Raw genomic sequence first — 20,854 nt, 5'->3', positions numbered from 1 at the left:
TCAAACTCTTTTCCTGCTAGGGCTCATCTCTCTTAGAAAAGAAGAGGGCTCCTAACCTGAGAAGAAATCTGATATACAGGCATGGTCACAAGACTTGTGGATGGTTCCCCCCACTAGAATAGATGATACAAGAAATTCCAGTAATCCCAGTAGCAGCTAAGATGAATGACATCTCCCTGTAGGATCATGTAAGGTAGGCAAAGACAGCTCCCTCTCTCTCAGAGCAAAGGAGGTACAGTAGTAAGGAGGTAAACCAAGTCCCAATGACATAGCTATAAAAATAACAGCAATGGAAATAAATACATATATATACCTTGTCAAGCTGTTTCAGATGAAGATAGCAAGAAGCCATGTTCCTCTGCAGTTTAGCCAAGTTCTGATCTATCTGCCCAGGTGTGTAGAAGCTGACAGAGTAGTTGTACCACTGAAGAGCTTCAGAATAGCTTTTTGCCTAGGAAATTAAAAAAAAAAAAAATCACCCTTATTTGGGGGATTAAACTGCCTACGTTCTCTTAAATTAAACAAAACAATTACAGAAAATGAAGAGTAGTACATTCTAGTATATTCTATATTCTAGTGTAACCTTTGCCCCAAAACAGCAATCATTGATCTTACAATGCAGGTACATTCATTTGGAGAAATGATGCTTTCCCTGTTCCTACTCTTCCCTTATTCTTATGGCCATTATCAAAGACAGGACACTGGGCTAGCTGGATCTTTGGTCTGACCCCAAAAGGATATTCTTATGACTAAATACAAAACAGGAATCTTATTAAAAAAAAAAAAAAAAGACTCTCCACAATACGAACCCTTGCACCACAAAAAAGGGCACCAGAAGCTGGAGCCTACCAGTGTTCAAGAATTTGGCATCATTTGGTGCCCAGATTAGCACCAAAAATTAGTATCACTGATATGACAGTCTGCATTAAAGACACAAAATAAGAAGGTGGCTCAAACAATATCCCCTGGTCCCTTGATGCCACAAATGGAGACAGTATCAGTACTATGCCACCATATGTGACAAATTCACTGCCAAGACACTATTTGGCTGATAGCAGGGTATCATCACAGAGGAGTCTGCAAGATTCAGTGCAAGGCATGAAATAGAAAATGTGAATCTTCTCTAGATCTTCTCTTTTGATTTACTGCCATGGTCCTCCCATATATCAAAAAGCAGAACATATTAGAGAAAGTCTTTGGTGTGAGACTCACAGCTGAAAAGTGAACTCAGATGAATCAGAAGTAAAAATTGCAGTAATAAAAGGGGAAGAATTTATTTGAAAATGAGGAGGAAAGAAGCTGTGTCATTAGCAAAGCTCTGACTATAATGTACTCCTTGACTAAGCAGAAGAGAGGTAATAAAATGTCACCACATGTATTTTTTATATACTCAGGAATGGAGCAAATGAGAGAAGTACAAGACTGATGCATGAGCTCATTTTCTCCAAATACTGCAAGAATAAAAAGGTATCTGGTTTGGGTAAAAGGAAGAGAACCCACTGCATGAAAGATATGTGAACTAAGACATAATATAAGCATCCAAAACTACTTTATACAGGCTAAACAAAAAAGCAATATATACATGAAAACCCATCATGCTCCATAAAGCAAAAACTAGCCAACAGAGGGTAGGAAGTATACCTCTAAAGACTAAAATAAACAGTTCAATGTAAAGTATATTTTAATATTTTTGCATCCTTCCCAGGACAAAACCAGAATGATGGACTACACAGGCCTCTTGGCTGATCCATTCTGGCCATAACAGTGTGTCCACGTACAAACCCTGAGATGAGATTACATGAGGCTTGCAGCTGTAAAGGAAGAGAGCACCTAGCTGGATGAAAATAAAACTAGTTCCAACTGGAACAGGAATCTTAGTCATAACTTACCCTTTAACCAAAAATAGACATACCAAAACATTCAAGAAAAGCAGTTCTTCATTTTCACTAATATGATAAAAACACTAGTTGGTCTCAAACCTCATATTTTTTGGCAGCTCTATCCCACAAAATGATGTGCAGCTGGTTCAAGGTTTCAGGCAACAGCTGTTTCCCAGTATAATGACCTGAAAAGATACTGCAAATCAGCACTTTACAAGAACTTTAAGAAGCACAGTGGGAAGCAGCTAAGAACTCTCTGAAAAAGACTGGACCATGGCTAAGAAACACAGACACAGCAATAGCTTCAGTCAGGGTCCAGTGTTTCATATCCTGCTTCTGAAAAGAAAAAGTAGTGAGCAAAAGGATAAATAGTTTCATGCTTGAAATGATGACAGTATGCCTCTTCAACCTACAGGTAGATGCTACATAAAACACTGTCTGATTTCCAGCAGTTCTGACTGTCAGAAAATACTACAGTGCAGAAGACATTAAAAAGGGGCCTGTAATTCAGCTGCTCAAGCAAGGATATGCAACCTGTTTTTCATACTGACAAACTAAAACACACTGGCCTGGATGGACAAAGTATTAACATTACACAGATCTTCTAGTGAATGTTTCTAATCCCACACGTATTGGTCACACACAGGCTTACTCCTAAGAAGGAGTAATTGTACCAGCAATTGAATTCAACCCTGAGCTTTATCATGATTGTCATTCATTACAGAAGTTCAGAGTCACCATGCAACAGAAACAGGAGGAAAAAGAGACACAAATAAAAAGAATGAGACTAAAGAAAGAAAGAAAAATGGAATTAAAGACTTAAGCCAACTAAATCCAGTTTTCAGCAAAAGACGGATACAGACCTATAATAATTTCTTCAACCTTTTGCTTGGCAAGCAGCTCCCTCTTATTCTGCAACAGGAACTCAATGTGGAGCAAGGTGATTTTTCCAAGGTCAGGTGAAGCTTCAAATCGTTCAGCAACAGATTTCAGAAAATCAAAACCAACTGATTCCCTGTTCAACAGATGCATTTTTAAGAGGCTGCACAGAAAGCGCTGTTAATTTTCAATTCTAAAGACTAATGTATTCACACCATACGGCATGTGTCTCATTAGTGCTACTGACACACAGTCACGTTAAAACAAAGTCAAGGTATGAATTTATTGCAGGTCATCTATTCAGTAGCAACATCCTATGAGCACATGCTGGTTCCAAAATATTCACAAGAGAGCTTACTCCTCAAAATGAAAGAATTTATCAAGGTAAAAGTGTATACGTAGGCAATCATGATGGAGTACCTGACTGGGCGAAATTTCATGCCTTACTTTGTAGTGGCTTGTTCTTCCCTATATTGTTTTTCATAAGAATGATTCTAGGACTCCAGACTCTTTCATTCTGAGGGTTAGTATGCCAATATGGAAGAACAGATAATTTCTGACCCACAATATATATTAAAATTACACAGGGACAGTCTTAATCATTCCAAAGTAAGGCTATGGCATTGCAAATCACCACTCAAACTTATTTGACAACCTATTCTGCAGCTGTCATAATCTGTGTCACCTTGCTATAGAAAGGATAGGCTGGTTCTCAAAACTGTTGACCTATCTCTGTCAGTTTTTATTTAAAATAAAGCTTCACTGTATAACAGGAGTTCTTTGCCATCTTTCTCTTGCTAGGTTTAGTGACCAAAGTATTTCTCAGCCTTTCTCTCTTCCAGCATACACACAAAGCATTATTGGTATATTTAATAACAAAAAACTATTACAAGGAATACATTGATCTCTACATCTTTAAAGTAGAAGTAAAGACTTGTCAGGATCCTGAGTGCACCAGTAGGCCTTAACTGCCCTGACTGGCCTCACCTGGGACCTTGGCCCATACCCTCTGAGTGTTCAGGAGCTCTATTTAAGCTCAGGCCTCATCCTCCAATCCATGCCCAAGCTATGCCATAGGTGTAGCTGTCCTGAGCACTATCTCCTGGAGAGACACCTTGGACCTACATCGCAGGCAGCTTGTTTCCAGTCCTGTCTCTAGCCTCATCTCCTGCTGCTCCTGACTGAACTCCCTGGATGGACCCTGGACCTGGTTCATCACTCTGCCATGCCTGAGACTGTTGATGAACCCTGTTACTGGCACTCTGCTCTGCCTGCTGTGTTCAGATGCTGTGGGACTGTGTCCTTTTTGGTGAGGTGTTGCAATTGCCCTAAGCTCCCTCATGGAGCAGCCCCGCACTTGCTACTCCCCGACAAGGTTATTAAATTCTTTGCACATTACAGATTGTTCCTAATGATTTGTAGTATTTAGTAATTCTGCTTCTTTTTTGTTATGTCAAATTGGTTTATTAGTCACCTTAGTTTGGAGACACAGGATAATACTATTTCTTTCACTTAGGTCACTTGAGTATTATCTTGTGTATATTTAAAACACACACACGCTCAAATACTGTGTTCACTCCACTTAGCAATGCTTTCATACCTTCCATGTTCCAGCAGCAGTTTGGCAGTATTCAAGCAAAAGTCTAAAGACACCTCATGGTGCAGGAATTCTGCAACAGCTAGATAGAACACAATGCAGATAAAATTATTCAGTTGACTTAAAAGCTTAACTGCTTACTTTATGGTCTTACAGCTTCTTTGGAAAAAGAATATAATAATTCTAAAACTAAAGAAGAATAAAACATATTCATTGTGTTTTGACTTTCCTTTCTTCCCTTCACAATGAACTTAGTACTACAGAAAGCTGACAGCTCATAGCCCTGGAATTATAGTCCTCTGTCTCTTTAAAACAGGAATAGAATAGGCATTAATAGCACAAACTTTTGCCTCAAGCTGCTCTCTAACAATAGGTCTCATCCTTATCTAACTGGAACCACTTAAATGAGGGAGGAGAGCGCTCAGGCTGTGTGGTTTGCATCACACTGCAATTGGAATTACTTAAACCTAGTGCCCTTAGCATCAGTAGTCTTAGATAAACCGCAAAATGTTTGTTGAATTGCCTGGCGCTCACAGGTGGGTATCGGTTTTGGATCACTCAGCTGAAGTTTAAAATTTGTTAAACTGCTTCATGGTTTAATGGCAAGATTTAAAACTGTTGCAGCTTGGATGAGATCAGAGAAGGAACACATAGAGACACAGCTGTAACAGTTGTCAAAGGGAGCGTTTCTATGGCACCTGTGCACTTGTAAGCATTTCTACTGTACAATAGAAGATTTTAGTCAAATGCCTAAAACTTAGCAGGAACCTTCATTCAAAAGAAAGAGAAGTTGCAGTGCATGGACACCACAGTCTCTTTTCTGCCAGCCATCTAAGAGAAGACAGACATCCAGCTTAGGTAACTTTAACTGGTCAAAAAAGAAACTGTTTGGCGTTTGTACAACTACTTGTTAGCTTGCTTAAAAAACTGACTGGACTCTTATTTCTACAAAACATAATCAGAGCATGTTTTGATGGGCAACACTATGACAGAACAATTCAGACTGCAAAAAAGCAGCCAGCTATTACAATGGTAAACTTTGAATAACTGTCCACTTGAAAGCTGGCTGAGCTTCCCCGGCAGCCATCTGAAGAGGAGTTTCCTTTCCTGCCAGTCTGGCAGCATTCAAACCATCCAGTTCTGTGCAAGAAATTCCTTACCTCTTTGTACATTTATGTCTCAGAGCAATTGTCATATACCTTATGCTTTCCAACCAAAAAGACCAGAAAGCCCCTCTCCTTAAGTTTTTGTTACTTATGGAACAAAGTTTGTCTGAGACACTACTCTTCCTATTCTAAAATCCCCCCAAAAACTTTCTTCTTCTGTCATGCCAACAGAAAAATCAATTCATTTCAAATGACCAGTTTTTAAGGAACAAGGAGAAAAGAGTTTATATGCCCTATACAAACCAAATAAACTGTGGTAACACAGGTTAACACTAACACATTAACATACATTTGATCTCTCTTGCCCAGAATCTGCACCATCACACATGCAGAACAGCAATGTTTTGCAAGCCCTTCTATTATGCTGACTGTGTAAGAGACAATCCACCTCCAACTTCTTTAAGTAATCTTAGGCCTATGTCTAAAATCAGCTGTATTTTTATGTGCTGTATTTTCACTGTCTTCATTCTAACAGGTTTCAGGGTCTTCCTCCTTCCCCAATTCCAGCAAGCATATTTAAACTCTCACAGAACAGCAACAAAATAAACTCGTGTTTAATTCAAATTTACATCAACCCCTGCATAACTCCTGTCTTAACCTTGACTATTACGGCCTACACTCCAAAACCAGGATTGTGATATCCAGCTAATGGAGATTCCTCTAAAACCCACAAGAAAGTCTTTTTTTCTCTTTTTTTTTTTTATCCATAACTTAGGCTGTCTTCTTGGACATGGAATAGCATGACCTCACTATGAAACCTATACAGAACTGTGTGATACCTGCATTGATGTCTTCATCTGATGCTCCACTTTTAAGAAGAATTTTAACTTTCAAAAAAAACCCTGCTGGATGCAAACTCTCCTGCACAATGAAAAACAATACATTACTTAGACAGCTGTTTGTAGAATATAGATCCTATGAGAGTCCAGCACATTCATAACATAGAAAAATATCAGAAAATTGTATATACTCCCTTGCATTTTTCAGTTCCAATTAAATGTCTGAAGCAACAGATAAGAAACTGGTAATGTTTTCTTCTTAGATGCAATGTACCTATTTATTATTCATTTTTACGTGGCCAAAAGACTCCGAGGACAATGTAAGCAAGAGACACATGAATCTCTTTTTGCTGTGGTCCACTTCCAATACTTTTAAATAGAAGCTGAACAATACTGAATGATAGAAACATCTCCTGATTTTCTATGTGCGAACTGCCAGGATTACTCTAGAATTCATATGAGTAGAATTCAAAGTAGCTTATAATAATATGAAATCTAGTGTCTAGGTGAGATAAACAATGAGACCAAAATAAAACTCTAAAGAAATAAGTGAGGAGAGAAATCAGATTTTAAAGAGTTCACAGCTTCCAAAACTCAACCTATCTGGCGCTTGCTCAAACATCTATACAGATAACGAGATGGGGACTCAAAATGCAGCATGAACATCTCCATTGTAGCCCAGAAGCAAAAGAAAAGTTTGGCGCATAAAAAGTCAGGTGCTTTAAACCTCAGATGAACCTCACTGAAGTTTATTCTGTTTGTACAATTTTCATGAATATGTGCCAGAGAAATTTTAGTCATATCATTATCGAAGGACCTCACTATCAAATAAAAGCACAGAGAAGCAAGACAGATCTACATCTGCACGCTCAGCAATACTTCTCTACAAAGAAAACTGCCAACACCAAAACATACTTATGAGTTTGAATACCAAAGCAAAGCAAGGCAAACACACCTCAGTCCCTAACTTATCTGATTTCAAGGATACCATACCAGTGATTAATATGTTCCATATGATTATGTTAATAAATGTTTGAGTTTCAATTATTGCACACCTTAAATACTGTAACACACTACTACCTCATTTGCCAAGTTTATAGCTTTCAGTGCCTTGTCAAGATACAGATTGCAGTCCCACTCCAAATAGGCAGTAGCTAATAATCGCAGCACTTTAGCCTGGAAAGAAAAAAAAAAAACAACTAAAAGTTTAAACCTCATTTGAATAGGAAGAAAAAAAAACACACATTAAGATTACAAAAAAAGTCTTAACATTAAGGATATGAAAAACAAAATCTCTCTGAGTCAAAGAAATGCCTTCAAATGCCTTATTTATGCCTGGCATCAGATATATAAAGTGACTGCTCTACTCTGAAGCCTGAGCAGGAGTGCTGGATTCAGTTTTAACACTGTAATTCAAACAAAACATGAATCAGCTAGAGTTACAGGAGCGCAGAAGAGTAACAAGGAAAATCAGAGATCTGGAGAAACAAAATGAAAGAAGAAATTGAAGGAACCAGGGCTAGCTACTTCATTGAGGGAAAAGAATGGAAACATGGATGAAGATGGTCTTCTAATATGTAACTGGTTTATATAAAGGGGAAGAGAATAAAATCATCTCCATATCCACTGTGGGCAGTACTAGCAGTAATGGGCCTATGAACAAGACAGACAGACATCTGTCAGAAATGACATAGCTATAGCAGATGATGCTGTGAAAGAAGAGGGGGAACGGAAGGAGAAATGACCTCTTAGAGTCTGTTTCAGCCTTATTTTCTATAGTGTAATCTCTGTGAAATACTAGATTCGAAAGTGATTAAAGGCACCCATCAGTGATTCAACTGTAAGCCTGACACTCATAGCAAGCGGACTTGCAGCTTTGCCAGACTTCACAGCAGACAGTGCTAAAGAAGAGGTCAGAGAATCACTTGTCAGGTTTGGCACAGCAGAGGCAGATGATGCAGTGAAGTCACATCAACAAAAATCTCTTATTCTTCTATACTTCTTACCTGCATTTCTTTCCCAGTAGAATATTTCATATCCATCTTCCCAATTTCATAACTCTGGCTACCAATGATAAGGGAAAGTTATAATTAATTGGGATGACAGAGATAAATTCAGCCAGTCTTCTGATACGTGCAACATTCCTATCCTTTCCCACTTCACAGGCCATTAGAAACCACCTAAATCACACAACCTAATCTCGGTGCTCACTTGCATTGGGGAACACAAGATTGTGCTTTCTTTATAAATCCCCCTATCAAAAACTGTACTCAATCACTTTCTTCAACTTGTTGCATCACCTTCTGTAACAACCTTCTGTAACTATTCAACCATTTCAGTAGGCTTTATCAGTTTTAACTAGCTAGGTTTTCTCACTTGCCATACAATACAGACATACACAAAAGTTATATATGACCTGCTCCCTGTATCACAGCAAGTCAGTAGCAGAGCCATAAACAGAAGCTGGGAGTCATGACTCCCCCCCCTTTTTTTTTTTCTAAAAGTTAAATGACAGCACAGAAGATCACCTAAGAGAAAACAAAAATTCAACAAAAACAGCTTGGATTTCAAATTTTGCAAATAAAAGACTATTAAAAAGAAAAAAACAGAATGACTGGGTGTTTATTTCCTAATCTAATACATTCTCAGTACAGGGAAATCTTAACCCACTAGATGGAGCTAAATCTCTTTCTCCAGAAAAATATTTGCATTTTGCAAAGGTTAATTTCCTCCTCAAATTTTGTCATGAGCGTGTCAGGACTCAGTATTTAATTTTCCACAAGAACAAAATAAAAAGAATAATTTCCAAAGCACAGTTACAATTAACTCTAAGCATTTCTACAAATCCTCTTTGATACCATATGTGACCATGAATATTCTGAATTAGACGTGAAGTCATTTGATTTCTCAGCTAATCTAAGTATTTACAACAAAAAGAACAAGAAGAAATAAAAACAAACTTTCTGAGCTGAGTTATGGCCTTGGCATGAGGATATTCTTCCTGAAAGCCTAAGTTTTTTATTCCTTAATAATACCATGTCACTTATTTGGATCCTACTCAACCCATCCATGATTATTTCTTTTTCACCTTGAGGTTTACTTGATATTTCCACAAATATCTGTAAATAATTAGTACATTGTCATTTTGCCAAAATAGACAGATTTTACTCATTTCACATTTTCTCATAAGCAAGTCCCTTCAGCACATTAATTACTTTTGCTGCAATTTTCTGAATTGTCTTTAATTAGTCAGTCAACATCGAAAAGTTAAAAAAAAAAAAATCTATAAAGGTCACTTATAACTCTGGGAAGACAATAAACACATTCGTCAGGTTGTGCAGCTGCTTGAACCACTGCTGTAACCTCGGGAAATGGATAAGAGCACTGGAGCAGAGAGAACTCCTACATAACAAAGATGTCTTTAGTCAGTCAAGGACTTGCTCTCAGTGAGGCACCTCCTTTTTTAGAAATTCAAATACTATTTAAACCAAATCTATGGCCAGAAGGATACCTCTACTCTTTTCTAAAGCTTTCAAATCCCTTCACTATTGTATTATGAATGGCACAAGTGCTGGGAACAGCCCCTTCACAGAAGAAATCTCTTTGGAAGAAGAAGTGATAAGGTGAAAAGGAGGAGTGATAAGTGGTAAGGAGGAACCATGGATATGGTGTCTGCATGAAAAGCAAGCTTTCATTCTAATGACATGAAAACCTATATGAAGAGCAATCCTAAGTGTCAAGCAACAGAGTAAGGCAGATCCAAAAGAATGTGTCTGTAAACTAAAGAAATGTCACCAAGGTAAGTACTTGCTTAGCCAATTTAGTTCAGTTAAAAGCTTGTATTCTCATATTTACATTTTTCAATAAACCTTGATATTCCCTTGCCCCCTCCTCTTCCTTCACATGTTTTCACATCTCAAAAGCCAGATTTTGTTTGTCTTTTCACATTACCTGAGCCAAAAGGAGCTCTGTTCATACCTCTTCCATTCATAGGTTTCCACTCCAAAGTTATAACAGAGAATTGATAGGTAACAGGTCTGCAACAAAGAGAGTCCTTCTTCTATAATGATCTTGCAGAAACTTCTTTAGATCTATGGCACTCCAGTCTCAGGTTCTTTAAAATGCTTTTTACTTTAAAGACATATCCACTATTATCTGACCTTATATGAGGGGAAATTGAACATAACCAAAATGGAATCACATTGTTCTGCAGGAAAGTGAAGCAACATTAATCAGTCTCTCCAGGACACACACAACAGTGGAATCCTATAAACACATGATGTAGACTAATTCCTCAAGAAATCAGACTGGAAGCACTAGAACTGTAAAAAGTAAATAATGAAAATTAAAGAATGAGAGGAAAAACTGCAGAGACTAACAAATTAACTGGAGACTAAAATTTAATTTTTAAAAGAAAAATCGCCCAAAGTCCTGACTCTCACATAAATGCTGTAAAACTAGTTTTACTTTTACGTAGTTAAATGAAGCGGACTCCACCTCTTCCACAGCAGGCTTTTTCCCAGCATGTCTTCACTGGATTAAAAAAGGATCATCTGCACCACAAACTTCAGGAGAAAAAGGGTTTTGAATGCTTGGTTATTCAAAGCACTGCTGCCTTCTGCTTTATCAGTCAGGCCCACTACAGTGTCTGTTCATAACAACTTGTCTTTTCATTGAAATGATCTGCAACTGTCATAAGCTGTCCAAAGAGGAGACGGAAAAGTTATTTTAAATGCTAATTGACTGCTAATATTTTACATCCATTTACATCCATAAAGGCTGCTTCTCGCAAGGGACTAAGGTTAGAATTTCAACCCCCCAGGCAAAAATGAGACAGGTAGTACAATATTTTGCCTCAAACAAATTTATTTCTGATCTCATTGCAGTCCAGAGACAAAAGTACAGATTCAATATGCATGAACAATAAAATAATCACTCTCAGATGTGAAACCCTTATTTTTCATAAGTTCAGTTGTGAATGTTTTCTTCCTAGAGGAGAGTTTACTGCATTGAGAGGGCTGCATGTAAAGTGTTTAACATAACACTGCAGGCGTACTGTGGCATAGCTCATTCACACCCAGTGAAAAAAAAGAAATATGCCAAATAAAATGCTGGGATTTTTTCTATTTTGAGTGATAAACTATGAGCAACAGGAAAAACTGAACTTTGAAGGAAAAAAACTACTGTTTTCATGCAATATTTTTTAGTACAAAAGAGCAAAAAAAACACAGAAGAGATATACAAAGAGTTCTCGAAGTGTTTTTCAAAATTTTCCATAACACATGTGGCTTTTTAACATACAAAGAGGAAAGCAGATTTTCAAACTCTGGAATGATACAGAAAGGATGATTTCACTAACCTCTTTTGGCAACCTCATCAACATATCTTTGCAGCGCTGCACACACATCACTGCTTTTTGAAAATCTCCTTGAGCAACCGCCTAAGAAAGCAGAACATGCCAATAAACTGTTAGTGAACAATCTGTCTTAGAGATTCATTAATATACTGATTGTCTACAAAAAGGACTTAGGCCGTATGCTTTTTTCCACATTTAATAAAGTTAGGTTTGGGATTAGAAATCTGTTCTTACAGTCCTACAATAATTCCGTGTATTTCTGTACATTGCCAGATGATGAAGACGTCCAGAAAAACACTGCAGTCCTTAGGTAGAGTGTACGAAAAGGCAAGACACATGGGACCACTTCATTCAAACATTAAGATGGTATCACAGTTAAACAAACCTTACGACACCTCTCCAACAATTTAGGATCCTCTCTTGTCTCCATGATCAATTAGATGCTAAGTTAAAAATTTTGGTCACTGCTTTGGTCTGTTTTGGGAAGCTCTTGAGAATTTGGGGGATAATACTCCTTTTCTGGATACTGAGATCAGAGCTATTTTGACTCATGAATTATTAGTCAGGCACCAAAAATCATGATCACATCTGGCAAAAACATGGAATTTTCTAAATTACATCTTTTGAATTATTTTAATTTATATTATTGATCCTCTAGACTACTTTTATCATATTTTTAAACTTTTCTCTTATTGAGCTAGGCTCCTTTTTTGATAATTATCATGAAGATTCTCACTTCTTTGTATGATACCAGAGACTGAGACTTCAAAGAAAATACCAAATGTCACGGAACTCACTATTTCCAGATCTTATGATTTTATACCAAATCTCCCACTATTTAAAGCTTTTATATGTGAAGACCAGCATGTATGAGTTCATGGAGGAGAGGGTATCCATGTTTAGAAAGACATCCATCTCAGGGCATGCAACACTCTGGTGTTACTGTTCATGAATTTGCAGAGTCAAGAAAACTGTTTTAAGTTATAGAAGACTTTGCATGTGTGGCTTATAATACCCACTCATTAGATATTAATCTCAACTACCTACAGTCATGACGAATGCTGCATTCACGTACTTTTCAGTCAGTCTATCTGCAAATACCAGTAAAGTATGATGAGCGTTCTCAGATGACCAGTCTTGCTGCGTATATGTTACCCTACCGCAGATAAGGGGACCCAGGCTCTAAATCAGTCTTATCTATCTCTCCTTCTTCAGTTGAGCACAAGCCACCTTTGCAACTGACCGTTTATGATTCAGAAAGGCAGCTGTTTGTTTTATAAACACCCATGCTAGCCAAATCATAGAGCAACAAATCTGAACTAGAAGATATAAACAACGCAGCAGACATGACTGTGATAAATTAGGCAAATTAAAAAAATTATTAAATTATTGCAACACCGAATGCAAACATCAGATCTGAGATCTTACATCTAAGCTAAGGAAATACATCCTTCAGCAAGTCTTCAATGCCAAGCATTCACACATCTAATAATTGGGTCAGAGTTCCCCTCTACACTCCTAGTGACTTATAAAGAAAGCTGAGAAGAACACATACTGATTCAGCCTGATAAGAGAGTACTTTGAAGAGGTCCTTCTCCACATCAGCTTTGTGCACATGAATGTCTGCCTCATCATTACTCCTCTTAAGCAACTTTGCATACAGTTTTTCTATACTCTGGAAAACAAAGACTAAGCATCACTCATGGAACTTACAAATAGGCGTGTTTATAAGAAACTAAAACTAGAAAATAACTTACGCTCACGGCAATCTCTAGAAATCCATCTGCAAGTTCAGCTTTTCCTATATCTATCCATCCTTTCCCAGTCTTCATAGACATCTGAAGGAGAAAATGGTATGCGCTTTGTGAAAATTCAGTAACTTTCAAAAAAGGGCAGTGCTAGATCTCATCTTGCTGAGGCACAAATCTAATGTAGGAGAGGGGTATTTCAGCTCTCCAGCTTGTGACACGTGCCCCTCACATTTGAATGAGGGCCTGTGCATTCAGAAGCAGCCTAAGACTTACAATGTCCTACAAGATGGATAACGTTGTATGATACTGAAATAGATGAACATGATGCTCTTGCAATATTTTATTGCACCATATTACAAAGATGTGCTGCTAAATGCACTGCTGGCAAATTCATAACTGCACTGGCTCAGCAAAGTACCCCCATGATAGTATGGGCCCACCTTCAGCATGGATATCCCTCTGAATTATAGACATATTTCACTCACTTTCCTAAGCAATTGTAATAGGTTTTGAAGATTTCCCTTGGCAATCCACTGTACTTCCCTTGCTCACCTGTCATTAGCTACTCTTACCAAAATTTGTCTTCGAATAGTTCCCTCCGGAGGATCACTGCCTTCACATAGGCACACCAACCTACATGCAACAAACCTCACTGCAAGAGAACAGTGCATACATTCATAAGCTCCCTTTACTCTGTACTTTTTTTTTTTTATTTAAAAAAGTCAAGCCCTACCTTATCTAAAAGAGTATTTGCCACTTAGAAATTCTAACTCACAAAAGATAAAAAATTTGAAAGCTTCAGGAGTCAAAGCAGTCAGTGAATTTTAGCCCAGCTGCTTAAACTGCTTTTTAGGCATCAAGGAAAAAAAAAAAAAGATATTCTCTTCAAAATACCTAATAAACACTTGAGAGAGAGTTTAAGTTGAAGACACAGTATTCAAAAACTTAATTACATTGCAGGTGCTGACAGTAACATGTCTTGAGAGCCTCAAAACAGCCTTCAGCAAAATAGGGAAATCAAGATTAATAATCTTTCCGTTTTCAAAGTAAAAAGCAAAAATATTTTCAGGCCTTCATTATACATCAGCAACAGAAAAGACACCATTTAATGTATTTAAAATAGCCTCTCCCTGGCCCTTCAGCTGTGATATAGGATCTGAGAACATTACACTCTACAACAATTATTACTTATTTTGTGTAAACTTACCCTTTTCCCTTTACCTGACATCATTTTTTCCCTGCAAATTATACATAATTTCGACAACAACCCCTCAAGACAAAAATGTAGGTCAGATAATATAATCCTGCAGATCTACATAAAGAACAGGAGGAGGAAAAAGATCAAAAGCTCACTTCCGCTTCCCCAAAGCTTTCTCCTGGTTCTAGGCAAAGCCATTAGCTGTGTGCTGGGCTAAAGCAAGGTAGGAAAAAAAGGATTTAAAGTTTTTCTGTATGTAATCATTGATGAGATTGTTTCTTTAAAGAAACAATCTTACTTTACATCAATTAAGTGACTTACAGTCTAAAATTTACATCAATGTCATTTCAATAAAATTTCAGATTAAAAACAGCATTGGAAGGCAAATTACAGCTTCCTTTGGTCACATCACGTTTTTATTGATGCTTTGGCACAGAAATGGGGCATGATAAGAATTCCTACACTGATTCTGTGTCATAAGATCATTATTACACCAGGATGATCCTTCCTGAGCTGCTTATATAAGCCCATCCATACAATTTTATCTGTCTACATCTTATCTGCAAAGATCCAAACAAATCTACAGCATTATATATGCATCTGTCAGCAGAGTTTTTCCTTTTCACTCTACAGCACACAAAAATGTTTAGGAAGATACAGAACACATACATACATTTAGCTCTTTGCTCATCACTGATGACAGAACCTGTGTGTTTGGTCACAGCCCAATTCCACAGGTTTACTGCACTCTCTTCGACCTGAGAGGGAGAATTCCATGAGATTTAATTTTCGCCTCGATTTGGATCACATTGAAACATACTACTGGAAAAAGAACCATCTTCCATGTGTGTAGGTTAATGACCTGTGCGCATGTTTGTGTAACTTCCTTTTACAGTGGACTCAAGGGTGTGAGATTACTGTGAAACTATTACATGATCTGACTGTCTCCACAGAGACACCTGGGACAGCAACCTAAGAACAGGCTTGCTGAATAGGCCACATGGGCTTTCTGGAGCTAAAAGTATGGAACATTCTTTTCAACTGATCAGTCATTTCGGAAAACTTACAAGCAGTTGGCAGGAATCATGCATTCTTTTCATAAGCATATTTCATAAGATAAACTTTTTAGTCTTAGAAAAGACTATTTCACATCTAAATATTTGAGAGCATTTCTAAGATGAAGCAAGGTAAGAAAGAAAATGATTGTAAATCAAAGGCAGACATGACCTGAAACTAAAAAGAACTAATTAATCATAAGACAGATAGCAGGACCCACATACATGTCACGTCATCCATCAGTGTCTTCAGCTCTAATTTGAAATTGTGCACAACTAATTCTGTAAGTGAAGTGGTAGACTTCAGAAACATCCTGAGTCCTTTGTTTGGTTTCATTAAAATATGTTCCTAAACAAATTCCACTTATCCGACATGCTATTCAAATGTCCTAACATATGTTTCTGTCAAATCATTTTCCAAAGTTATCAAAATATGACTTATCTTACCCTATCCATCTGGAATGAAAACATACATACAAAAATTGTGCAATAGTACATCTTTGTCCAAGACAGCTGATTCACTGGCAGCTTTCAGAATACAGTATGTACACTTGAAACAGATGTTGAAATTTAGAAGGGATCAGAAAGGAGCTGTAAGAATTGTATCAGGTTTGCAAACATTAATAGTATCTCTTTTTCCTATCAAAAAGAAAATTAAGTTGTTTAGTTATTGTAAATACCTACATAAGGAAAATTCTGATACTAGCAGACAAAGAACAAAAGCTACTGACTAGATATTAATATTAAAAAGATGGAGTCTTACATGAAGGCAGTAAGCTCCTTGAACAACCCCAAATCAGTATTTTCCATCACTTCAAATCATAAAATCCAAATCAAATGTTTCTCTAAAAATATGCTCTTGCTTAACGAGGAACTTTGGGCTTCATACAAGAATCAAATAGTGAAATTTTATGGCCCCTTTTACTGAAGAGAACAAACTACAAGATAATTTCTTCTTTCTTTAAAAATCATTTAGTCCAACAGGAAGAACTGATGATACCAGTTTTATGCAAATGTATTTCTTTACAGACAGCACGGAAAATTTTCTGTTGTGACACTTGCCAGCCTACCTTGCTCCTTATCACAAATTTAGGACTTTCAAAACCACTGTCTGCCTTATAGGATAATCACTATGAAACTTTCCTTCAACATACAATTTTGGAGGAACAGGTTGGACAAAATCCCAGCTATTCTTGTTTCTATTCCAGATTCATACATTTCTCATCATAACTCTTTTGGACAAAGGTTCTGTCAAAGTAGAACTTTCTCTTAAAGTAGAAGTTTATTAATTTATTCATAAGTACTCCTGCACAAAGACTACATAGAGGGGAAAAACAAATCTAAAGTTAAAAGCATTATAAAAGTGAATTACAACACTGTTCAAAGGTATGGAAGTAAAATAAGCACATCTCAAAAGTTAGGTATTGGGTTTGCCAGGCAAGTAAAACTACACGCTTGCTTTTTTTCTTCCTCAGGTATCTGCTAACGGTATCCGAAGCCGCAAGCGGGATTATGGGTCTGTTTTGACCCATAATGATGCTCTTACGCATCTGCAGATGCGTAAGACGGGTTTTTATTGAAGATTACAAGTAGGCAGGGCGGGAGGATGGAAAGAGCAGCGCTGACATCGCTAGGAGGACGTCAGCTTCCCACGCGAGGCCGCACACCCTCCCCCTCGGGACAGCCCCGGCCTGCTCGCGGTGACGCAATCTGCTGAATTGGGGACTTTCCGCCCCGCCGGGGGGGGGGGGGGGCGGCGCTACCTCGGCCGCGCTCCCCTCCGCCACCGCGACGCTGCCCGCCGCCTGGAAGAGCTCCTCGGTGGCGGCGGCGATGCGCGACGGCGCCTCCTCCCTCAGCAGCTCGCGGACCAGCCCTGCAAGAGAGGCGGAGAGGCGGGCGTGGGGCCGCGGCCAGCAGCGGAGCGGCACCGGGCCGGGCCGGGCCCCTCACGGCGGGCGGTACCTGCCACGGCGCGCGCCGCCGCCATCACGGCCCGCGCCCGCTGAGCGGGCGCCGCCGCCGCGCATGCGCGCTGCCCCCTCCGCGCCGCCGCCGCTGCTCCTGTTGCCGCCGCTGCCGCCGCGCGGAGCCCAGCGCCCCAGCGATTGGCTGCCCGGCGCGGCCTCCCCGCCTCCCCGCCCCGAGCGGCAGGCGCCGCGGCCAATGAGGCGGCGCGCGGCGGCCGGCCCGCTCGCCCGCCCGCCGCCCGGTGGGCGCCGCGCCGGTTCTGGAAGGATCCCGGGAGCAGGGCCCTGCCGGGCGCGGGCGAGATGTCGGGGTTGCTCCACACCACGCTGAGTGGGCTCAACAGCGACTCCTACTGCGAGATCAGCCAGTACCGCGACCAGCACTTCCGGGTGCGGCACCGGAGAGCGCGCGCGCGCGCGCGGCGGCGGCGGCGGGGCCTGAGGCGCTGAGGAGAGGGGGGAGGGGCGGCGGGGCCTGAGGCGCGGAGCGGGGGGGGGGGGGGCACCGCGATGGGGGCGGCGGGGCCGGGTGAGGCACCGCGATGGGGTCGGGGCCTGAGGGGCGGCGGGTGGCGCAGCGCGGGGCAGGCCGGTGCGCGGAGGCGCCCCCCGGGGCGGGCATAGCTCACCCCGCTGCGTGCTGGACTCTGCCCTCAGGGTAGCAGGCAGCTGCAGGAGAAATCCCTGAAGATTTCCTCCACGCTGTACGTGGGCAACCTGTCCTTCTACACCACCGAGGAGCAGATCCAGGAGCTCTTCTCCAAGTGCGGGGACGTCAAGAGGATTGTCATGGGGCTGGACAAGATCAAGAAAACTCCCTGCGGCTTCTGCTTTGTAGAGTATCCTTCCTGGTTCCCTGCTGCTGCCAGCCGGCTCCTGGGTGCCACCCCTAGCTCCTCTCTGGGTAGCAAGCTTAGCGGCGCTGCTGTGGAAAACTTGAAAGGCAGCAAAACACAGATTCTCCCTATCAAGCACATTTCTTCCATCCTCTCTGCTTTTTCCCCCCCCCTCTATCCTCGTTCAGAGACAGGTCTTACTGCAGCACTGTAAGTGAAAGGTGCTATCACTTCCATATTTTTTGGAGGTGGCAGAGAGCACCTTTAATTCATTATTTTTAGAACAGATTTTAGCACCCAAGAAGAACTCACCAGTCTGACCTCTTGTGTGGCCAAAGTTAAAAGCACATGTTCATTTTCTCACCTTAACTTCACACCTGAATGAAATAGTAGAATGATCTTGCAAAGCCCTCCTGGGAGGCCTGCTGATCTTGTTCAAATTCAGTCAAGTTTCACATAATATAAGAAGATATATTACAGATTTCTTGCCCGTAGCAAAGCTTTAACACATTTGTTTCATCTACTTCTGAAATAAGTGATCCAAAGCTACTTCTTGTCTGTGCAGGTACTAACATTGAATTGCAGCATCTTAGAAAGGAGTTGGAGCTGTTTTCACTTGCATTTATATGATTGCAGTTTTTGTTCCAATAGAAAAGAGCAGTGTTTTAGGCTGGAAGGCAGGATTCCTCTGTTTCTCAAATGCAATAGTTCTCTCTCTCTTTTTTTTTTTCCTGCAGCCAAAAAAATAGCATGTTTAGTTTTCCTTACAGTACATTTCAGATATTACACAAGAGCAGATGCTGAACACGCAATGCGATTTATCAATGGCACTCGACTAGATGACCGCATCATTCGAACTGACTGGGATGCAGGATTTAAGGAAGGACGACAGTATGGGAGAGGAAAGACTGGAGGACAGGTAAAGAGATTGCTAGTTCAGACCTTGAATCTGGTTTCCTTAAAATTGGGTGCTGCTTTGCCAGTTTTGTCTTATTCAAGATAAAGTGCAGATTATAAAGACCCAATAAGGAATTTTAGCCACTCCCAGGTTGTTTTGGTAACTAAGCTACCCTGGTGTTTAGAGCTAGAAGTAGAGCTTAAGGCAGTTTCTGGCTGGGACTCCAATCTTTCCAGCTATGCAAACAGAATTTGCCTTATTCCTGAGCTAGTACTATTAAAATGATGCAGAATTTGAATGGGGGGGGGGGAAGGGGCGGCAATGTAGCTGCTAGGCCAATCTCATAATCCAGCAGCATGCCCCAGTGAGAAGGTAAGATTCCTTTGCAGATTTCCTGGGGGGGGGGGGGTAAGTTCAGAAAGCCAACTGCAAAGTTGAATTAGAATATTTTTGGATCTTCTTTGTTTCTTGTTTAAAAAGACCTTAGCCATCTGTTACAGCCTCGTTTGTCATTCTCACTACCACCAGCAACTTTTTGGTGAATCCTTTAAAGAGATTTCAAACAAGTCGAAGTGCTTGTAACCCAAATTTCAGTTCCCCACCAATGGAGCAAGGAAGGGATGATGATTCTGAAGTCTTATCTGGAGACAGGGGGTACAGGGTATTAACATGTGTGTTACTGCTGTGCCCCAGGTGCGAGATGAGTACCGGACAGACTACGATGTGGGAAGAGGCGGCTTTGGCAAGATCATTCAGATGCAGAAGGCAAATCATCAGCCTGCAATCTATTAATTGCCTCGTGGGTGCTAGCTCGTAGAGGGCTCAGTCCTTCCGGAGCTGGCCCTGTTCTTGCATTTTGGATTGGGGTAGGGAGTGAGATACAAGTTCCAGCAAAAGGTGACTCTCCTTAGACTGTGGATATACATGTGTTCATTCCCCCTTCCTTCTGGGCTAGAGAGGATGTTCTGTGCTGATACAGGGCAACAAGGGAAAAAACGGACAGCTCTGCAGGATTCTGGGTAAGAAGAAATGCAGCATGTCACACTGACCTTGTGCCACGACGTACTCTTCACGTTGCAGCTAAGCGGGTGGCTTCCTCCAGGCTGTCGCCGCAGCCGTGGTCGCTCTCAAATGGAACTTCTGGGAAGTTTACCCACCTCAAAGCCCTCCAGGTGTCTGGGCACCTTGTAGAGATGCACCAGAGTTTCAGATCTCCAATTTACAGTCTCCATCTGCTTAAAAAACAGTATTGCTGTTTAGATGAGAGAAGTGTAACAAGGTCTTACTGTCCACTTGGAGGTGCTTGTCTGCACATCTAGTCCTCGGCTTGGTCAGGCCTGCAGAGCCTTTCTTTGTGATGACCCCAGTGCTGCCTGGCTTTTCAGATCCTCACTGTTCGGCGTGACTTTGTTAAAATTTATTTCAATTTTTTAAATAAACAGTGAGTCCTGTACCTGCTGCAGTTTGTGCATCAGAACGTTAGCTGTAT

The 20,854-nt window shown here is 40.4% G+C and overlaps 2 protein-coding genes across 2 annotated transcripts in view; one reads left to right on the top strand and one right to left on the bottom strand.

Moving 5' to 3' along the window:
• Positions 1-17,694, bottom strand: part of TEX11 (testis expressed 11) — a 35,198-nt gene extending 17,504 nt beyond the window's left edge. Inside the window, exons 1-15 of the mRNA XM_067303967.1 lie at positions 17,627-17,694; positions 17,425-17,537; positions 15,280-15,364; positions 13,981-14,060; positions 13,415-13,495; positions 13,213-13,332; positions 11,661-11,741; positions 10,253-10,338; positions 8,308-8,365; positions 7,382-7,477; positions 6,302-6,383; positions 4,360-4,438; positions 2,744-2,895; positions 1,980-2,065; positions 314-451 (exon numbers count right to left, since the gene is read on the bottom strand). Of these exons, the coding sequence (XP_067160068.1) occupies positions 314-451; positions 1,980-2,065; positions 2,744-2,895; positions 4,360-4,438; positions 6,302-6,383; positions 7,382-7,477; positions 8,308-8,365; positions 10,253-10,338; positions 11,661-11,741; positions 13,213-13,332; positions 13,415-13,495; positions 13,981-14,060; positions 15,280-15,364; positions 17,425-17,537; positions 17,627-17,651 (1,362 nt within the window). The 5' untranslated portion in view covers positions 17,652-17,694. The remainder of the gene's footprint in view (positions 1-313; positions 452-1,979; positions 2,066-2,743; positions 2,896-4,359; positions 4,439-6,301; positions 6,384-7,381; positions 7,478-8,307; positions 8,366-10,252; positions 10,339-11,660; positions 11,742-13,212; positions 13,333-13,414; positions 13,496-13,980; positions 14,061-15,279; positions 15,365-17,424; positions 17,538-17,626) is intronic.
• Positions 17,695-17,830: 136 nt separating this feature from the next.
• LOC106487859 (nuclear cap-binding protein subunit 2) lies at positions 17,831-20,818 on the top strand. Its single transcript, XM_067303959.1, has 4 exons — positions 17,831-18,021; positions 18,289-18,470; positions 19,248-19,386; positions 20,059-20,818. The coding sequence occupies exons 1-4, from the start codon at positions 17,935-17,937 to the stop codon at positions 20,155-20,157; spliced, it is 507 nt and encodes a 168-aa protein (XP_067160060.1). The 5' UTR covers positions 17,831-17,934; the 3' UTR covers positions 20,158-20,818.
• Positions 20,819-20,854: the final 36 nt, after the last annotated feature.

The sequence above is a fragment of the Apteryx mantelli genome, chromosome 13, assembly GCF_036417845.1.
Source record: "Apteryx mantelli isolate bAptMan1 chromosome 13, bAptMan1.hap1, whole genome shotgun sequence".
NCBI lineage: Eukaryota > Metazoa > Chordata > Aves > Apterygiformes > Apterygidae > Apteryx > Apteryx mantelli.
This window is presented reverse-complemented; position numbering and strand designations above follow the sequence as displayed.

Bases quoted from the DNA above. Each gene is read 5' to 3' on its own strand.
- LOC106487859 (XM_067303959.1), top strand. From the start codon at position 17,935: ATGTCGGGGTTGCTCCACACCACGCTGAGTGGGCTCAACAGCGACTCC. The intron at 18,022-18,288 runs GTGCGGCACCGG...CTCTGCCCTCAG, and splicing joins ACCGCGACCAGCACTTCCGG to GGTAGCAGGCAGCTGCAGGA. The intron at 18,471-19,247 runs GTATCCTTCCTG...AGTACATTTCAG, and splicing joins TGCGGCTTCTGCTTTGTAGA to ATATTACACAAGAGCAGATG.